Raw genomic sequence first — 19,085 nt, 5'->3', positions numbered from 1 at the left:
CGGCAGGATACAAGGCTGCGGCCATGCGCGCTCGCACGTCATATGTTTTTTTTTTTTTTTTTTGTGTCGCTTTGCATTCGACGATGCTCTCCGGTTAGTGCGAGCTTCGTATCGGAACTTGGGCGCTGCGAATGCAAGCGGGCGCCCTCTTTCCTTCTTTTTCTTGTTGCGGCGCTGTCGCCGCCCTTGAACATGGCATCAGCTATGCACGAGCGTGACGGGCCTCCTGGCCACCGGGATCACTGCCGCAGTCCCTGCTGATGCAGCGTGCCCTAGCGAGAGGTGGACGAGTGCACAAGTTTGGCTCAAGCGCATCAGTAAAAAGGGTTGCACACTGTACCAGCTTCTTAACCATTCCTCCGGAGAGAATGAAGCAGGCACGAGAGGTCGCTGGCCTTGTTGGGCTGGCCCTCACTCTCATTTGGTACAACACAACGCCCTCTCCGTCCGTCTCCGCTGCAGTCCACATGTCCCGTGTCCCGATATGCTCGTAACAACACTTTTTTGCCAATGTCAACTTACACAAAACGTGTTTATTACTACACGAAGTACCATTGTTAACATGAAGAAAACTTCATGAAATAGATAAAGTCCTGCGGTTACTGGTATTGAGACATGCTTCCATAACGTAAATACTTTCACCACAATACATAATACGACTCATTAACAAAAATGCACGAACCAGAGACTTTTCTGCATTAACCGTTAACAAAGTAGAGTCATACTGCGCATGTCAAGCCCTTTGTCAGACTTTTGTTTTCTTCAAATGTTGCCCCAATGAAACCTCTGAAAGGTTCAGAATCATTGACAGCGTCTCTTGTCTGCCGTTGAATATCAGCGTGTCTTGATTCTCGTTCAGTGACAACTCTCTGAACTCAACCCCTTGCACGGCACCATCTCTTGCCACATTGTGTCAAATCTACGATACCTACCACCCGGCCACGCTGTCACACACCAAGGATGTTGCTCAAGGTGTAAGCAACGTAAAACCGTCACACGTGTGAACGCGTCCAGACTCACCCCACTCCAATTTTTTCCCATCACTTTCACACACAGAGTGTCTCTCTCAGAACCTCGCTGCCTACCCTGACGCTCTGCTCACCACTGCATTTGCAAGCCAATTGGGCGAAAGAATTGAATCAGTCAATGCATACCTCTGCGCTTTCCTTTGCGGCCGGACTCTCTCTCTTACCAGACGGCTCCCACTCTGTACCTCTTGTACCTTTTCCTGTGGAATCGTCAAGCTCTGTTTCCAACGCAGCAATTCTTGTCCACCTCTATCATTACCTCGGGACCTTTAATAGTCTCTGAATTTGCGTTGCCATCTCCCTTTTAGAGTTTCCATCTATTCGCCCATTCTCTTCAAAGTAGTCGTGGTCATTTCCCTCCCTCTTGAAAATTCTTCACCCATCCCTTCCTCTCTGCCACTACTCCCTCTCTCTCTCTCTCTCTCTCTCTCTCTCTCTCAGCATTTCTCTCTCTTGTGTTGTGTAACACACACTCTCTCTCCAAAACTCTCTCTCTCTCGAGTTTTTTTTTCTCTCTCAAACGGCAGCGCCTCTAGTCGTTCAAGGAACGCGCGCACAAGTGCTCCCGTGGACTACAAGGATACGGAGCCCGTGAATGCGTGTGCGTGCATTTGGGTGTGCAACTTGCTCACAGGAAGACAGTCCGACCGAGGTTTTTTTTTTTTTTTTGGCAGGCGCGTCTTTCTTCGAAGTATCGCCACGCGGGTCATTCGAGCGAAGTCAGAGCTCTGACCGAGGAACAGTGGCAGTGATCCTTCACCCTCCCCGGCGGGCGAAAAGGTTTTGAGGCACCACAAGTGCCCGGCCATGGTCGGTGTTGCCGCCGCGACGGCTGCCGGTCGGCGGTCGGGTCGTGGCGGGGGTAGACGGTGGTCAACGCCAGTTTGGTGGGTGACGGTTGGCCTGTTATTGCTGGCCAGCTGTTCAACCCCGACCAATGGCGATGACGACGCCGCCGCCTTGAACCTGGCCCTGAAGAGTTGGGAAGATGCCTTGAATGCACAATCTCTCGACAGTCTCACGGGCGACGCCATCTCTTGGTCATGGCTGCCGGCCGCTTGTAACGCCTTGCCGTGCGTCGCCAACAGCACCGCCATCCTTTCCCTGGCCTTTAATGCCTCCACTTACACGGCCCAGGTGCGTCAAAGCTCTCCTTCAAGACCCAGCCCCTCAAGCCTGGATCGCAGGCCTTCCAACACTTCAACGCGCCCGCCCGCGCGCACACACACACACACACACACACGCGCGCATATTCTCCTCACCCCCTTTTTTGCCTGCACCTCGTTGTGCCCGTTGCAGGTCCAACGCTCCTTGGTTATTAGCGCCTGCACTGGCAACACCCAAAAAACCTGCCAATTGCTGCAGGCCCAGATGGAGCTGTCGTTCGCACTCGCCACGGCTCCCTACACGGGCGCGACTGCTATTGTCAAACTCAACGCCCATGCCGCCGGCGACTGGAATGCCCTCACCGACAGCCCTCCCTTCCTGCAAGGCCACCTCTGGGCCCGCGGCCCAAGCGCCCTCCTCCTCGACATGGACCTGCGCGACGGGACCCAGTTTTACACCACGCCCATGGCCACCCAACCCGTCAATCCCACGCCCTTGGAAACGCAGCTGGCCCGCGCCATGCTCACCCCCACGCGCCTCCACGGTCTCGACGCTTCCACCACCACCGCTTGGCATTTGCGCCCCGTCTTTCTACACGCCTTGCATGCACCCATGTCCACGGAATGTTACGGCCAAAGCAGCAGCGGCTTGGACCGCCTCTGCCGCTCCTCCTTGGAATGTGCCGACCCCAACTCCTGTCCCAGCATCCCGGACGCCCTCCTCTACGAGGTGGCGCATGCCACTCCGGCTTGCTCCAACCCCACCCTCGTCCCCGAGGCCTTTGGGGCGCGCGCCACCGTGGCCACCGCCGTCACAACCGATGCCGCCCTTCTCCAGGTCGTCGGCGTGCACAGTCAAACCTGGGCCACCATTCGCTGCGCCGAGGGCGACCTCCTCCTTGACCTACACCTCTCCACCCAAGGCAACCACCTCCAAGTCACAGCCCATAGCGACCTCGTGACCGGCAACGACCAAGCCTTGTGGGCCTTTGTCAACCGCATCCCTGCCAACGTCTCTGGCCATCTTCGTGGCCTGCTGTTTCCCACCCCAGCCGCCTCGAGCGACCAAGCCCTCTTCGCGCTCCCCTACAGCCTCAACGAAGCCGCTGAGGGCGGAGCCCTCATCCCCGTGACCGCCGCCACCACCTTGGATACTGCCCCGGCTGCTGCCGTGTTCAACTCCCTCCTTACCCGCGCCCTCGACACTGGAAACACGTATGCCAATGCCATGCTGGCGGCCCACCTCGGTCCAACGGTCATCCAGCCCCTCCTCACCCAGTACGCCGGTCTACGCAAGCATCCGCATACGCCCGGCGCCATTGCCTACGTGGCCCAACGCCTAGGCCTCCAAATGTACATTGATCACACGGGTCAGCGACTTGTCGCCCAGATTGGTCTTCATCTCACTGCCACGGGCGCGCGCCTCGACGCCAGCGTCGACTTTTCTCGTGTTCAAGCCGCCGTCGCTGACAACTTCAGAGGTTACATTGACTACTTCAGCTTTCCCGAGGCCTGGGAGGAATACTACTACGAGAATAAGCTCGACGGCGCCACCACCGCCCAAAACGATCTCTTGGTCGCCTTTATCGGTCGCCTCGACAACTTTGCCGCCAATCCCAACGCTTGGGCTCTGGATGCCCCCTTGCAGTGGCACATGCAGACAGTGTCTCAACAGGACTTTGATCGCAACGAGCGCTACTACCCTGTCTTTCTCACGGTTGCCGTCAAAGCCGTCACCGGCAACGTCGACGAAAACGCCGTCCACGTTCGCTACACGCCCAACAACTGTGACAACTGCCCCCGGGACTGGCCCATGTGGTGGAGCGAGGAAATGTTCTGCGTCTACTGGAACGACTACTGGTGGTGGTGGTGGGACTTTGAGTGGACCAACGAGTTCCTCCTTGAGCACTATCGTGACAATCTCGAATACCTTCAGCAATACGTCTTTGAATACTTTGCCGTCAGCCAAGCCGCCAACGTCTTTGACATTGTCGTTGATCAAGCCAACGTCCAGGGTGCCCTTGCTGCCCTGTTGGCAGACATTGGCAACGTTCGATCAACCCTCATGAGCGACGTGGCTCACCGCTTTGATGCCACGCTCGGTGCTTGGACCTCAGACCTCGACAACGTGCTCGTCTATGGCCGCTCCTCCTACAATGACGGCTTTTTGCTGACCATCAACTCCGTCTCCCTGCATTGGATGTCCATGAGCGGCGATCGCATCGGCACCCGCGACGTTGTCGGCACCGCTCGCCTCCAGCTTCCCACCCTTCTCGTCACAAACTCCACCATGCGCCTTGACTTTCGCGGCTTTGACTTTGACTCCCACCTTACCGGCAACACCCTGGCCACCCACCTGGCCCTCCCCGTGGCCAAGGACATGATGCACGGGATTTCTCGCAACAGCTCTTACCAGGCCCGCCTCGACATCCACTCCTACTCAGATCAGGACATCATCAGCATCGTCGATGCCGAGGTCAACGTCCGTGTCGCCCTGACCACCGACACCAACACCACCCTGACGGGCGCCATCGACAATCGTGCCTCTTCCAACGACGCCTCCAGCTTGTGTAAGAACGACCCAACCGGCCCCCTGAGCACCGCCACCTGCTACACCCGCGCAAACAGCGCCACTTCGATGGTTTGGTCCTCTGACACGGACGAACCCCACTCCGCCAGCCAGGCCTTCCTGCATGACCTCCTCAGCCAAAGCCTCGTCCGCCTGGTGCCTGATGCTCTCCAACATGTGGAAGCTCCAGCCCCAGGTCTCGTCAATACCTTGACCAACCTCTCTTCCTACGCCGCTGACTTTGGCAACGTCTCCCTCTGGGCCCTGCAGCCGCTCTCCATGTCCAACCTCGAGGTGGCGACCACGGAACTCGTTTGCCCCGCCGGCAGCTATGCCAAAACGCTCGGCCTCAGCGTCTCGGTCAACGGTCGCCCGCTGACCAACTGCACCATGCCCATGACTTACGGCAGCCTGGAGGCCGCGTCTGAAGCTCTCAACAACGGCCTTGCCGATTGCGATCTCGATTGGCTCCTGGATGTCGTTCTTACCAAGGTGCAGCGGAATCAGGCCAAACAGCTTTGCGGCCAATTTACTTTGCGTACCCTTGGCACTGGCGGCGCCTACGCCGTCACGGTCTCCACCTACACCCAGAACAGCCCCGTGTTTGATGGTCAAACTTCCTTTCAGCGCGTGGCCACTGCTGGCTCCCTCACCGATGCTGCTTACCTCTACCAGATGCTGTACCAACCTGACCTGACTCGTTACTACAAGCCCCGTACCGAGAGTCTGGATCTGAGCCAGTTTGCCCCGGATGACCTAGCTCCCGCCGCCCTGCGCTCGCTGTTGCCCGCGCGTCTTCCTGCCTGGCGCAGTCACTTTGAAGCCTGTACAGTCGGTACCGTGCCCAGCAACATCAACGCCACAGTCGCCGCAGGCAACACTCGCGTGCGACCTGCCACCACTGCTGCTGTGGTCTCCCTTCATCAATGTGTCAACGTCTCTTACGGCATCGTCTATCAAACGCCCGACCTTGCCGGTGCTGAGACCCACGATAACGTGTCCTGGTATCGCCTTGAGACCAACTTTACCAACGCCACGCAGCTGCAAGAGCCAGTCAGTTCAGACGGCAACGAGTTTGTCATCGTCGTGGCCGCTGAACGCCGCGTCTGCTCAAAGCTGGCTGGCGAGTTTTGTGAGCCCGGCGCCTTGACCATCACGCCGCTGTCGGCCAACGTGCACGTGGTCTTGCCCCTCAATACGGGCGCCACTGTTCAGTCTGCCCTGCTCGCGGCCATTCCCCCGGCTCTACCGGCCCCGTTTGCCAGCATGATCAACGTCTCCGTAGCTCCTGCCAACCCTCGGTTTGCCGACTCCGTTGCGCAAGTCGTCCTGGACTTTGATGGCGTGCAGGAAGGCGAGAACGCATGGGTCATTCCCACCGTTATGGGTGTGCAGCCAGTGACCGCCACCGCCTCGCTAGCCTACTTTCACCCGCATCTGTACAAGCCGTTCTTTTCCGCCGCCATCCTTCACCAGGCTGATGTGCGGGTGGACGGTGTTCTAGCTGCCGCCTTTGATGGTCCCGGTGATATTGGCATCATCCCCAGCTCCTACTCCGGGTGCCAGGCGCACACCAACTTCAACTTTGCCTTTGGTCTGGTGCCCACCGTGGCCACCACCACTCAATGCCTGGCCAGTCTGCGCCAGATGGCCACGTACCCTGAATACTTTGAAATCGAGGCTGCAGCTTCTGGTACCGTGACGGCCGCCAACGTCACCATCAACGTTGTGGAGCAAGGCGAACAAGTGGAACCCGAGCTCATGTTTTCGGTCAATGCGGCCGGCAGTGCCTCTGACAGCACCAGCCTGCAGGCCTTACTTGTTGATCTTGGGACCCTCAACGCCACGTTTCAAGGCCCCACCCGCGCTCTCTTTGAGCGCCTATCTTTGGAAAACGCGACTGAGTTGTGCGAGGAGCTAGATCTCCTTGCGGACCTGGATGCTTCCATCCGCGCCATCCCGGCCTTACAACACCCCCTTGCCATGGTTGACGAGAGTCTTCTCAAGCTCTACAACCTCGTTTTCGAGGACAAGATCGCGCGGCTTCAGCAGCAGTGCTCCCAGGGCCAGGTGCAGGATTTGCGCCAGCTGTGCGACCAGTTTGCATCCGTCTTTGGCATCAATGTTTGCCAAGCCATCGTCCTTCGTCCGGAAGAGGACCTGGTCACCGTCGACCTGGCCTTTGCGATCAACAATGCGACGCTGCCCGCGGGCCTCGTCTTTGAAACCAACGAATTGTTCCACCTTACGCCGCAGCCAGCCGAAGGCAATCTGACCGGCAATCAGACGCTTCCCCTCGGTGAGGGCGAGACAGACCACCTGACGCTCGTCTACAGTGGCACTTTTCACTCACAGCTTGTGTTCAACTTTACCGACGCCACGCTGGACACGCTGCAGCTGCGCAACACGACCATGAAGCTGGCGGTGAATTATGATATCAAGGGCGACCAACTTTTGTACTTTGGCATGCTGCCGATCCAATTTGAGCGCACCTCTGCGCAACTGTCGGCTGACCTCCACGTTCATGCCGCTGTTGGTGCCGTGTACGAGTTGGAGGCGCTCAATGCATCCAGCCACTTTACGGCTGAGCCGTCCATGGAGCTGGCGCCAGACTGCTTCGTCGACATTCGCACCGACTCTGAGTACTTGCTGTCCAATGGTGCCCGGGGCATTGAGCTGGAACAGATCCTGTGCGGTGATGGCGGCTTTCCTTGGCGCTTGACCGACATGCTGCACCGCCATGACATCGTCAGCTTTTTCGCCGACCCCGCGCGGCTGGTAGCGCAAATGCAGCGCCTCTCCGAAGTGGGCCCGCGCGTGCTTTATCAAGCTGGGGGCGCCTTTAGCGATGGCGTCGAGCTGCCTTTGGTGCAAAACGACTACGATGCTCACATCACCAAAACCTTGGCCGAAATAACGGGACCTCAGACGCAGCAGGCTCTCACGGAAAACGCCAACCGCATTGTGCAGGTCATACAGAGCCTGAATCAGACGATCCTCAATGACGTCTATAAGCTGCGCCAAATCATTCTGCAGGAAATCACCGACGCCCTCTGCAAGACTTTTACTCCCTACCTGCTCTCCGGCTGCCCGCCGCCTCCAGTGGCCATGCCCGACTCGTACAGCTTTCAACTGTGCGCCGATGTCTGCACGTGGGATTTTGTCTTTGGCAAGGCCAGCACGGTGCAGCACACACACGTGCATAATAATCTGGGTGGCTTGCGCTTTCTGCACCTGCAGTCAACAGACACAATCACGTCTGATGTGTCCCTCAGCATGCCTGTACGTCTTGGCCTGACGCAACACTTTGGTCTGACCTTTCAGTTCCTCTCCGATCCTGCTGTCATCTTCTCTGCCGATTTGGGCATCAACGATTTCATGACCGGCCGCCTGGCATTCTTGGGGGCCGACCTCCACGTTGACGCAGGCCTCTCCGTCATGTTTGGTGTCGGCGCCACGAGCGGCACGCCGCCTTCGGACGTAGCCGCTGCGCGCCAGCAAGCACGGGGAGGTGCTGAAGCCGAGGCAGCCGTCGCCGATCGGCGCCTGCGCCGTTCAGCCGTCCCACAGGCGCGAACGCGCCGCAATACCGTCGAGGTGGTGGACGATCTCCTGCATCTACTCGAGGGCACTCTCTCCTCATGCACGGGGCTTCAGTTCTCGGATGGCTGTCGCACCAACCTTACGGCCGTGCTGGAGCAGGACGAACAGCGGGTTGAAGACATCTTGCATCAAATTGACGTGGCAGAGAAGAGCTTTGCGTCCATCAACATGCCCGATCTGACGGATGATCTGCCAGCCGATCTCGAAGCTCTGCGCACTGGCGTGGTCACGCCCATTTTTGCGGGCTATCAGGCCCTGCGCACTGCCTTTGGCGATGTCCAGGCCGTTGTGGATTCGGTCAAGCAGCTCGAGTGTGAAATTTCACTCCCCAAAGAAGGCTCAGTCAAGCCCAGTTACCAGGCTGCTGGCATGCTTAAAATCATCCGCGGTGGCTTGGCCAAAACTGGCCAAGACGCAGCCCATGCTGTTCAGGGTGACGGCACCCGCTTGGCCGTGATGTTGCTGTCCAATCCAAACATCACGTCGGATGAATTGCACCAGGCGCTGACCGCCATGGGTGGCGAGCTCATCAACCTCATTGTGACGGATCTCGTAACCACGCTGCTCGAGATGCTGGATCCCGAAGCCGCCCTGCCCTTTTTTGCCTGGACCCTGCTGCGCGACACGCATCTCGCCTCGGAGGTGCCACTCATGGTTGAGGACCTTGTCAAGGCCTTTGAGGACGACGATTGGTTCAGTGGCGGCAAGGGCCTCATGGAGCTTCTGATGATCCTGAGCCCAAACTTGGCTCGCAAGTGCCAAAGCATCGAGCATGACTTGGAAGATATCAATCGGGATACCAACCTGCGCCGTCGCCGCTCTTTCAGGACGAGCGCCATTGCTGAGTCATCTTCCAGCTCCTCGAACATGCCCGACGAGTTCATGCTCAAGTCAAAGCAATATTTCCAAGCCGATGCACGTCTCGGCTTTGTGCAGCAAAAGGCGCTAAGCACCAACCTGCCGTACTTGGAGGGCGAATTTAGTCTGACCTCCAACGTGACAATTGGTCACCCCTTGGCACCGCCAGTCATGCACACCAGCTTGGCTCTGCATCTCGGGGCCTACTTCACTTACCTACAGCAGGTGCTGTGGGACAAGTTGGAAAAGTATCTCAAGCCAGCTCGCGAGGTCTACGACATTTTGAATACCCACCTCGAGCTGCTCCGTTACCTCGTCGGCCGGGCTTGGACCATCGCAGAGCTTCTCTCCAAGCTCAAGGCCAGCACCCACTCTGCCATGGTCAAGGCCATGATCACCTTTATGGATCGCTTTGATTCGATTGAGAAGGACCTGATGAAGGTTGAAAACTTGGTGTATTCTCTTTCCCAGTACCCGGCGGTGCTCGACCTCGGCAACTTTAGCTTGAACTACGCTCTGAGCTTGTTGAACCGGACCGTTCCCTCGTCTCCGATTCCGCAGTTCAAAAACGATACAACCCCAGACGGAATCAAGAATATGGTGACACAGCAGCTCAGCGAGTTTCTCGCACGCGGCATCAACCCAAGTCCCGGCGCCAGCTTTTGCATTACCTTCCCCTTCCTGCATCATCTTGAAACCATCGCCGAGGATTTGCTCCTGGGTAACGAAGTTCCCTATGACCTCGTGTCGCTTCAGCTTCCCTCCTTCTCCTTGGGTTCAAGCGTACCCTTTGGCCCTTACATTGTTTGGAGTGTTCCCCTTGTCATGGTTGAGGCGGCACTGGACATTGGTTTGACCGTGCAACCCATCCACCTCTCACTGCCATTCTCAGCCCTCACCACCGCCGTTGCTTCACGCGACCCTGCTCAGTTGCTGGAACGCTTTGGCATGCGGGTCAAAGACGACGCGGGACGACAACTCTACCCGCTGTCGTTCTACGTGGGTTTCGGGGTGCAGGTTGATGTGAGCGTGCTCATTTTCAAGGGCTCGGTCGGCCTGGGTTTGCGCGGTACCATCAGTTTCGGCCTCAAGGACGTTGAGGGCACGGGTATTCTTGAAGTGGCCGACTTGGTGGCCCTGGTGAAGGCCGGTGGTAACCTGTTGAGCCTGGTCACGGGCGTGGCCGAGTTGGATGCCTTCCTGACCGCGGGCATCGAGGCCTGTATCCCCATCCCCTTTCACGAAATGTGCTGGACCGTTTTGAAGTGGAACCACTACTGGGTTCTGTATCGCAAACCGTTCTGGACTTCACAGCCCATGCCTGTAATTTCGAGCGCAGGCGCCATCAACCCGGCCGCCGCCCTGTTCACCAGCGACAGCGTGCTGACCGTGCAGGTTACCACCGTCGGCTCTGGTTTGACCAACGTGCAGTTGCGCGACACTGTCAGCCCCGGCTCCGAACCTACAGACCCCGTGCGCAGCCGCACGCTCAAGGCCGGCACGCTCTCTTTTGCTGGCAACAGCTATAACGGCAAGGCCTTCAATATTCTAGTGGCTGGCCTGACGAGCACTCTGCGCCTGCCTGCGGGCAATCTCTTCCATGTCCTCATCGACCTTGAGGCCTACCCCACGGCCCCGCAACTCGCCTTCACTGCCGCAGGAGTGGCAGCTACGGGTACATTTTCCCTGCTGACGCAGTCAAATTGCGGCACAATGCTCGTGCAAAACGTCCACGTGGCCAGCACCTTTGCCGTTTCGCGCCTATGGTGTCCCGTGACGATCGAGAGTATCTCCTCGAACAACGTGACGCTTCGTGGACAAGCAGGCTCTGATTTTGTGGCCGCCCACCCCTTGACCGTGTCCGATCTGCAATCGTTGGATATCAACGTGGAAGACACCGCCTTTGAGATGACGGCCGATGCTCTCACGTCTTCGGCGGGTCTGAATGTGGTCTTGTCGACAGCCGACTTCATCTCCGCGCTTCGCCTTCTGGGTTCAAACCTGCACGATACCACTTTTATCATCACATCGGTGCGCCCCGAGACCTCGACGCAAGTAGTTGGCCAAACTCAAAATGACAACTTTGTTGTGCCCGCCTTTGACACGCTGGCGGCACCGGTCCTGCTTAACGGTGGTCCGGGCGAGGACGGCTGCACGCTCACCCTGACCGCCGTGGACGGCAGCTCGACAAACATCAGCACGGAGACGGTTGCACATGAAGTCAACAATTCGGCTCGCTACGCATTTACGCGTAATATTGAAGTGCGCCTGTTCAACGTGCACCTCACGGCTGGAGCACACTACCGCACCTTCTTGAACTCGGTCCGAGCTGGGCAAATGACACTGCTCAACCTGGTGGCCTCGACGCAGAGCACATCTGAACACCGCGTGGCCGCGAGTGCTTTGGGTGCCCAACTCAAATACGTCGTGACCGGCTCTGGTTCACACGACTTTTTGGTGGGGGCCGATGGCTCCTTGGTCGACCATGCAGGCACAATCATGTTAACGGGCGATGCCACACCAGACCAGACCGTGACGCTGCGCGTGCAGGCCCAGAGCGACCCTCGTACGCTTCAGTATGAGTTGCGTCGGAACATGTTGACGGTCGTGGACACGGCGAGCCCGGCCGAGGATATTTTCCGCCTGTCTTTTGCGCACGTGGACTTGCTGGTGCTTGAGCTCAATGGACAACTCACCATTGATGACGAGTTGGACGTGTCGCAATATGGCACTGAGGTACATATCATCATGGCCAACCACACGGATAACGTGCCGGAAGAGTTCATTCCCACGCGCCGGGTCTGGCGCAACGATGTAACAGTTTTGGGCACAAATGCGCCGATCTTGATCCAAGGCATGGTGCATGGCGTCACACTGGGGCCCAATCCTTGCGTGACCAGCCTCGAGCCCGGCTGTGACTGCAGTGCCGGCGGTCGCTGGTGCTTGACTCATCCACTCAGTGCACTTCGCGCCCCTGTGATTGTTGAGGCCGACGGGTCCACGGGCTGGACCTCGTTGGTCCTTCAATCCGGCTCGGCTGGTGCAGCACCCGACCAGTTTACGCTGGTGCAAGAGAACCGCGTCTACCAAGCCCTGCCCAACGGCACAGCCTGGCAAGTGCGTGCTCCTGCTCTGTCCACCCGCTTCTGTGCCGGCTTGTGGAATCCAGCTCTCTGTGCGGGCGCAGCACCTTTGCGCTTGGGTGCCAACACGGCCGTACGCCTGCTTGGTGGAGGCGGTGCCGATCGAGTGTTTGTGCTCGACACACCCATGCCCATTAGCTTGGATCTGCGCAGCGGGGAGGATAGTTTGCACATGCAGAACGTGACCAATGTCACGGCCACTCTTGGCGAGGGCTATGATGAGGTGACCTGCACCTTCCCTTGCTCTGGTGCCGTGGATCTTGGTGCCGACATGAACCACGTGCGCCTCGCCCCGGCAGGGAACGGCGTCATTCAGAGCGCTGACACAGCTGACCCGAGTGCCATCCGCTTCTTTGAAGCTAACGCCGAGGCCACGAGCAGCAGTCTCGTGGTCTCCAGCGTCGTGCCGGGGGACGACATTGAAGTGGTCCCGCACATTGAACCCTGTGCAGCATGCGCACAGCAGTTGGCCAGTGCCCCGCTGCCAGCTGGATTGCCGGACCCGGTGCCCTCTTTTTCACCCACCGTCACCATGGCCGACATTTTGGTCGCGCCGACCAGCAGCGATGGCCACACGCACGTGTACGTCGTGGATGGATGCAACAACATGCCCTTCCGGGCTGTCGTGCCCCGCGCAGCCGGCATCCACCGCGTGGAGCTGCCCGCGGCTTTGGACCTGACCTGCGCCATCTCGTTTAACGGCCTGACCTATCAGAATCAAACGAATGCATTGATTTTGAGTACGTCTAGCAATCCGAGCACTGTTGGCGCCAGTGGCATTTCCGACCTGCATCTTATAGCTGACGAGGACGCCTGGCACGTGCGCAGTGCCAGCCAGCGCAGTTTCTTACGAGTGCGGGTGGCGCACGTGGCACAAGTGCGACTGGAAGGCCCGGTACCGGCACAAGCTCTCCTTGAGATGGGCGAGGTGGAACCTATGACCAACACGATGGTCAACTTGACGGACGCGGCTTCGGTGTCAGCGTCGCGGCGCACAATGCGCGCCGTCGCTGCAACACCCCCGCGTCGTCACATCCACGTGCGCGGCACGACGGGGCCCACGCTTGTCACGGGCGCGGCCTTTGACACCGTCGTCGTGGGCACGCCCTCACACCCAGCCAACCCTCTTGATCCTTTGTCCCATTTGTACAGCGTGCTGGTTCTTCATGGCAGCGCACCCGTTATTGTGGCCGTGCCGGGAGCGGTGGAGGACTACGCGCCCGACCAAAAACTGCAGGTGGCCGGTGCTTGCGTCGGTGTGCCCGATGGAGCAGGTGGCGTTCGCCCGGCTTCAGACCTATTGCAGCGGTACCCGACGTCCACGTGGCTGTGTGATCAGCTTGAGGCTATTGGTTTGAGCGAGCTCTGCAACACTACCTGCCCGTTGAGTGTGGTGCAACCAGCCGAGCTTTTGATTCAGACTGGTGGCGGTCGGGACGAGCTGCACGCTGTGGGCTGCCGCGCCGACCTTAGCCTGAGCGTTGTACAAGGCGGAGGCAAGGACATTGCCACCATCAGCAACTGCACGGGCCCGATGACCGTGGATCAGGGCCCCGCCTCGGACGACGTGGCCTTGCGGGCTCCATTGAGCTCGGTGACCGTCAATCAGGGCAACTTGGTGGATAACCAATCGCATGTGGGCAACAACTTTTATGCCACGTTTGGCTCGCCCGTTGTCATGGACTCGGCCAACACGATCAAGGCCGGGGACACGGTCATCCTGTATGCGGAGCCCTTCAACGACAACGACCTGGTGGAGCTGCACTACGATCCTTCACTGCCGGCAGTGGCAGACAACGCCACCTGCGAACACGAGGTCGTTCACAGTGGGGGCGGCTTTTCCCTGGATTGCGTGAGCAACACAGTCTATTGTCTGGGGCCCATCGATGAGGACTCATCGCTGGCCCTCAATTGCGAGGGCAGCAGCAACGTGACAATTCAGCTGACGCTCACGTCGGCCGATTTGGACAAGACCTCCACCATTCAGGTGCATGGCGGCGCCAACACGACGTTGGACGTGAGCACGGCGTCTGATCTCAGCGTGTGGACACGGGCTTACACCGACTATGGTCAAATCAACTTGGGCAGCACGTTCAAGTTCTTGGTGTCACAGCTGACCAACTTGCGCGTGTCTGCCCAGAAGCTGGACATGACGGGCACCGCCCTGGCAAGCAATGTGGCCCTGATTGGCGAGAGCCAGCTACAGGTCGGGGACATTGAAGCGCTGGACGCCAACGCGCTGCTGCACAACTGCATCGACTGCAACTTATCTGCGGCTTTCTGGAATGCCAGTGGACCGACCGTTGTGCTCAGTGGCAGCGCCACCGCTCTAAGCACGGGCAATCCTTTGGGCCCATTGAGTCTTAACGAGCGGTGTCTGGCTAGCAACACCACGCACACGCCCGCCATGCCTTGGCTACTTGCGTCGCAGGCCCAGGAGCTTGGCTTTACAGCCATTTCCGGATGCCCTGTAACAGTCAACGGCACGAGACGAGTGGGATTGGCCGTGACGGACTTGACCGGTGTGAACGTAGGCAAGGCCACGGCCTATGTGGCGGTGCAAGGCCTTGGTACTGCTGTCCTCAGCGAACCGGCCTTTACCCAGACACGCACGATTCAAGCGGACCGCCTCGTCGTGGCGAACGTTCTAACGCTGGAGGTGGTGAGCAGCGCGACAGCAGGCGCACGCCCCAACGTGACACTCGCGGGCAATTATTCGACGGTCGTGCTGGCATGTGATGCGCCCGCGCCCAGTGGTGTTGCGCTGCATGTGGCGGTGCAGGCCATGGGTGGTACGCAGACACCAACGAAAGCCACATGGGCAGCCCCTTTCTGCGGCGGCTCCTTGACGGCGCTCGAGGCGCTGAACTTCCGTGTCGCGGGTGCTGGTAACGCGAGCGAGGCCTTGGCCCTGATGGAAATAACACATACACCGCGAAGCACCCCCACCACGCTGGTGACGACTGATGCGCACTGGCCGGTGAGTTGGTCCGTGGGCGGATTTGAGGCTTTGGAAGCAACAGCGACCTTTGGCACCCAGCTCAACGTGTCTACGACGTCGGACAGCGGCACGTCGGTCTTCGCAAGCGCATGGACGCGCGTGACAAGCTCAGCCGCGCACAACTATGTCACAGCCACAGCTGCCGCCACGGTCAACTTTGTCGCCTCTGGGGGCGACACAGCGCCCGACCTGGTGCTGGCCGTTCCTGGGTTGGTCACCAGCTCCCCGGCCGTGATTGGAGGGCGCGTGCTGCTCGTGGGCTGCCAAACTTGCGAGTGGTCTCCCGCTGTCAACAACAGCTGGGTGGCTGCGGTGCCATGGAACACTTCGCAAGCAAATGGCACGGTGCAACTCTCAGACGCCTCGGCAGTGACACTGACTGGTGCTTGCGTGGGCTCGGCATCCCGCACGGACGAGTTGAAGCTGTCCGCGTGGTTGCGCGCGCAGCTGAGCACTCTGGGTGTGACGGAGGCAGCTGCGGCGGCGCCGGCGTGCCCAGCCTACGTGACAGGCATGGCGCTGATGCGGACGACAACAACAAAAACGCTATCGGGCACACGTGTAACGCGCGTGGCGGCACAAATTGATGCCACCCACGCCAGTGCCGTGCATCTCAACGCCAGCGGCAACGTGACTCAGCAAGGTGCTGAGTTGCAAGTGACGACCGCGTTGCCGCCGTTATCGGCCACGCGGGTGCTGATGGGTGCAGCGGCCCATGTGACGCTGTCAATTGCGTCGGAGACGATGCGGGAAGCAGCTCTGCAGCTCAATTGCCTTCAGTCGGCGGATGGCTTTACCGGCACCATCTCGGCCACCTTGGCGCCCTCGACAAGTGGGGCTGCCAACACCGAGGCAACTTGGAAGGCGACGCATGGCTGCTCTGGCACGTTGGGCGTGGGTGCCGATGGTGTCTATGCGCTGGGTTTTGGGCTGGGGCACTCCAACCTGGTTCTGGATGCGGACTGGCTCAACGCCTCGGGTGTGGTGTCGGTGAATCATCGCGGTGCGGTCGCTGTGGCGTTGCCTGAACTACAGGCCGAGGTCGCCACGGCGGGCGTGCTGAAAGCGCAAGCTCTGTCGACGCCGACAGCGACGCGGGCGCCATCTTGGAGCATGAACCTGACATCGGACTTTGCCGGGGTCGTGTTACCCGCGGCGGCCGCCGCCGACGTTATGGCCAAGCCGCAGGTGCAGTTTTTGTCTGGCTTTAGCTTTGTGACGGATGGATCGACGCGCTTGGCTTCGCAGGTGCGGTTCTGGCCGGCCGATCAGACTTTGATTGCGGGGGCTGGGCGTTCGGATAGCGACTGCTTGGAGGTGGCGGACTGCAGCGTAGCCACGTGGGCTGAGATTGAGATTGACGGGCGTGGTGCTTGCCACCCCGAGCAGACGCAAGCCCAGTGCCGAGACCATGCTTCAGCAACGTTGGCGTTTGCCGTGGGCCAGCACGTGGCCTGCCACTCCAATGCCACGCATCTGGAACTAGGTTCCGACGCATCGCAGGGTCAATTCTCGGTGCCCAACGAGGGCAAAGTACGACGCCTGGCCTCGGCGTGTTTTGCGTTGACGTTCTTGCTTATCGCTGGTCTCGTCATTTGGCGACCGGCAGCGTGGCCGGTGGCGCTGGGTATGTACGGCGTTTTGATCGCCATTGGTAGCGCGCTCGGGGAGGGCCTGGATGCACGGCACGTGTTTGTGGTAGAGCTGCGCCACGTGCTGCGTGACTACGGTGCGGCGGAGGAAACTTCGTGCGGTGGTTCGACGCCTCCGGTGGCGGTTGCGGGCCTGGTATTTTTGGTCACGCTGACCATTGTGGGGGCTGGCGTTGTTTTGTATCGCTGGTGGTCTGCCCGAAAGCAGCAATCGGTTGTGGACCATTCCGAAGAGGCCAACAGCTTGCTCGGGGGTGCCGGTGCGACCGGTTCGTTGCGAGTGGTTGCGGCTTCTGGTACCCAAGGCTGGCTGGCCTTTTGGACTAGCTCGCGTCTGTGGTCGGTGGCTTTGGTGGTGTTGCTGCTGTTTGTGATGCCGGCCGCGGCGGTGCACTTTATGGCGGCGGTCTGTGTCGTGCCCTGTTTTGCACTCCTTTGCGGGGCGGTGTCGGCCCAGGACCAGGGCTGGCGCGTGGCGCGCCAGGATCCAGCCACGCCCGTGATGGTGCGCTACGTGCACCTCGGGGCCTATGCGACGCTCATGTTCCTTGTGGGCGTGGCGGCGGTGACGACTTTGCCCGATGGCGCGCAGCCCTCGTCGCGCGGCCGATGGGCAGTGGCCTGGCTCCTTTGGCTCACGGTGTTGGTCCTAGCGTGTCTGGACGCGCTGCGCGGCTTGAGTGCCCAGGCCGGTGCATTCCCGCGGACGCGGGCGGATGTGTCCGTGCCGGTCCTCGCGTCGGCGGCCTCGGTGCTGGTCCTGGGTCTGTGTCTGTTGGGTGTTTTGACGTCGAGCAAGACCACGGCCGGAGGACTGTGCGCGCTGGTTTTGTTGCAAGCCATGAGCCTGGTGGCGCTATCAGTTTTGGCTTGGCGAGCGGTCCCCGCGTCTGGAGGGGCATATGCGCCCATCAGCGAGTCGGCCGGTTCTACGGAGGAGGTCTACGACCCGGTTGACTTTCAGTCCTCGACCGGTGCATCACCGCCGCAACCAGCGCCCGTAGTGGCGACGCGTCACAGCGCCGCCTTGGACACTGACGCCGAGGCCAACGTATCTCATTTGGAGGACTCGAATTGAGGCGCTCCGCGCGAATCGTGTGTGAGCTCGCCGTGCGTCTTGAGATTATTGAGATGCTCCGGCCAATAGCTTTTTTTTTTTTTCCCCCTCTTTTATGTTCGAGTGCAAGCCTATTGCGGCCATTTTGGTCACGATTTTGGGTTTGCCTCGCCTGTTTGTGTTTGTATGTGTGTGCTTGTCCACCGAGTCGATGAGAGTCTGCCTCTAGTTGCGTCCCTTTGCCGCCTCAGCCGATCTGGGCGGGAATGGGAGCCAGAGGCCTTAGGATTTTATTTCTGTCTTGTTTTGTTGTTTTTCTTGAGAGGTGTCCCCGCGCGACTGCGTCTTTGGATCATGAATGAAATTCATTTTGAGTCTCTGACCCTCTTTCATCTGAAGAACCCAACCCCCCCACTGCGACTGCGAGCCTCGACTACTCCTGACGATGGTCACCCTGTGCGATCGATCGATTGCGATTGTACCTGTTCAACCTGCCCGTGCGTGGTGCGTGTGCCTGCGCGTGCGTTGCGCCACAGCTCGCTCTCTCTCTCTCTCTCTCTCTCTCCTCTCTCTCTCGATGTTGCAACCGGTTGCGCAATGGGCAGAGGTGAAGCAAGCGCTGGTTTCGAAAGTCATCAAAGGGCATTGCCAACGTGTCACCCCTATGTGGCAATAGGTGGGACTAAAATGTCTGGCTAATGTTACACTTTACAGCTTGTTAAGTGTAACATATGTCTCACTAATTGTTAAGGGGTTAGGGTTGCGTTTGGGGGCTGACACACACTGTGACTCTCTCTCTCTGTCGCTGGTTCTGTGTCTGTCTCACTCTCTGTGTCTTTCTTTCTCGCTGTCTCTGCCTCTGTTTTTGCTTTTAGTTTGTGTGTAGTTATCTGTTCAGTTTGGCTATTCCTCTTCTTTTTAACGCTCCTCGCTTCGTCTCTCTGCGCTTGGTCGCTCTCCTGCACGCCATCTCTCTGAATGGCGGTCGCCCGATCGGATACAGATGGCGAACAATACCTTGAGTGATCCGAACGTTCCTTGCGCGGTCCGATCCGATCCCCCAATCAC

At 59.1% G+C, this 19,085-nt stretch overlaps 1 protein-coding gene across 1 annotated transcript; it reads left to right on the top strand.

Moving 5' to 3' along the window:
• Positions 1–368: 368 nt before the first annotated feature.
• MONBRDRAFT_29887 (uncharacterized protein) lies at positions 369–18,038 on the top strand (the record flags this gene model as incomplete). The annotated part of the gene is made up of 6 exons (XM_001750372.1): positions 369–424; positions 860–983; positions 1,057–1,238; positions 1,337–1,669; positions 1,949–2,165; positions 2,328–18,038. 6 exons carry the CDS (start codon positions 369–371, stop codon positions 18,036–18,038), a joined length of 16,623 nt encoding a protein of 5,540 aa, XP_001750424.1.
• Positions 18,039–19,085: the final 1,047 nt, after the last annotated feature.

The sequence above is a fragment of the Monosiga brevicollis genome, genomic scaffold (genome assembly GCF_000002865.3).
Source record: "Monosiga brevicollis MX1 MONBRscaffold_40 genomic scaffold, whole genome shotgun sequence".
Taxonomy (NCBI): Eukaryota; class Choanoflagellata; order Craspedida; family Salpingoecidae; genus Monosiga; species Monosiga brevicollis.
The sequence above is the reverse complement of the archived record's forward strand: the minus strand, read 5'-3'. Positions and strand labels throughout refer to the sequence as shown.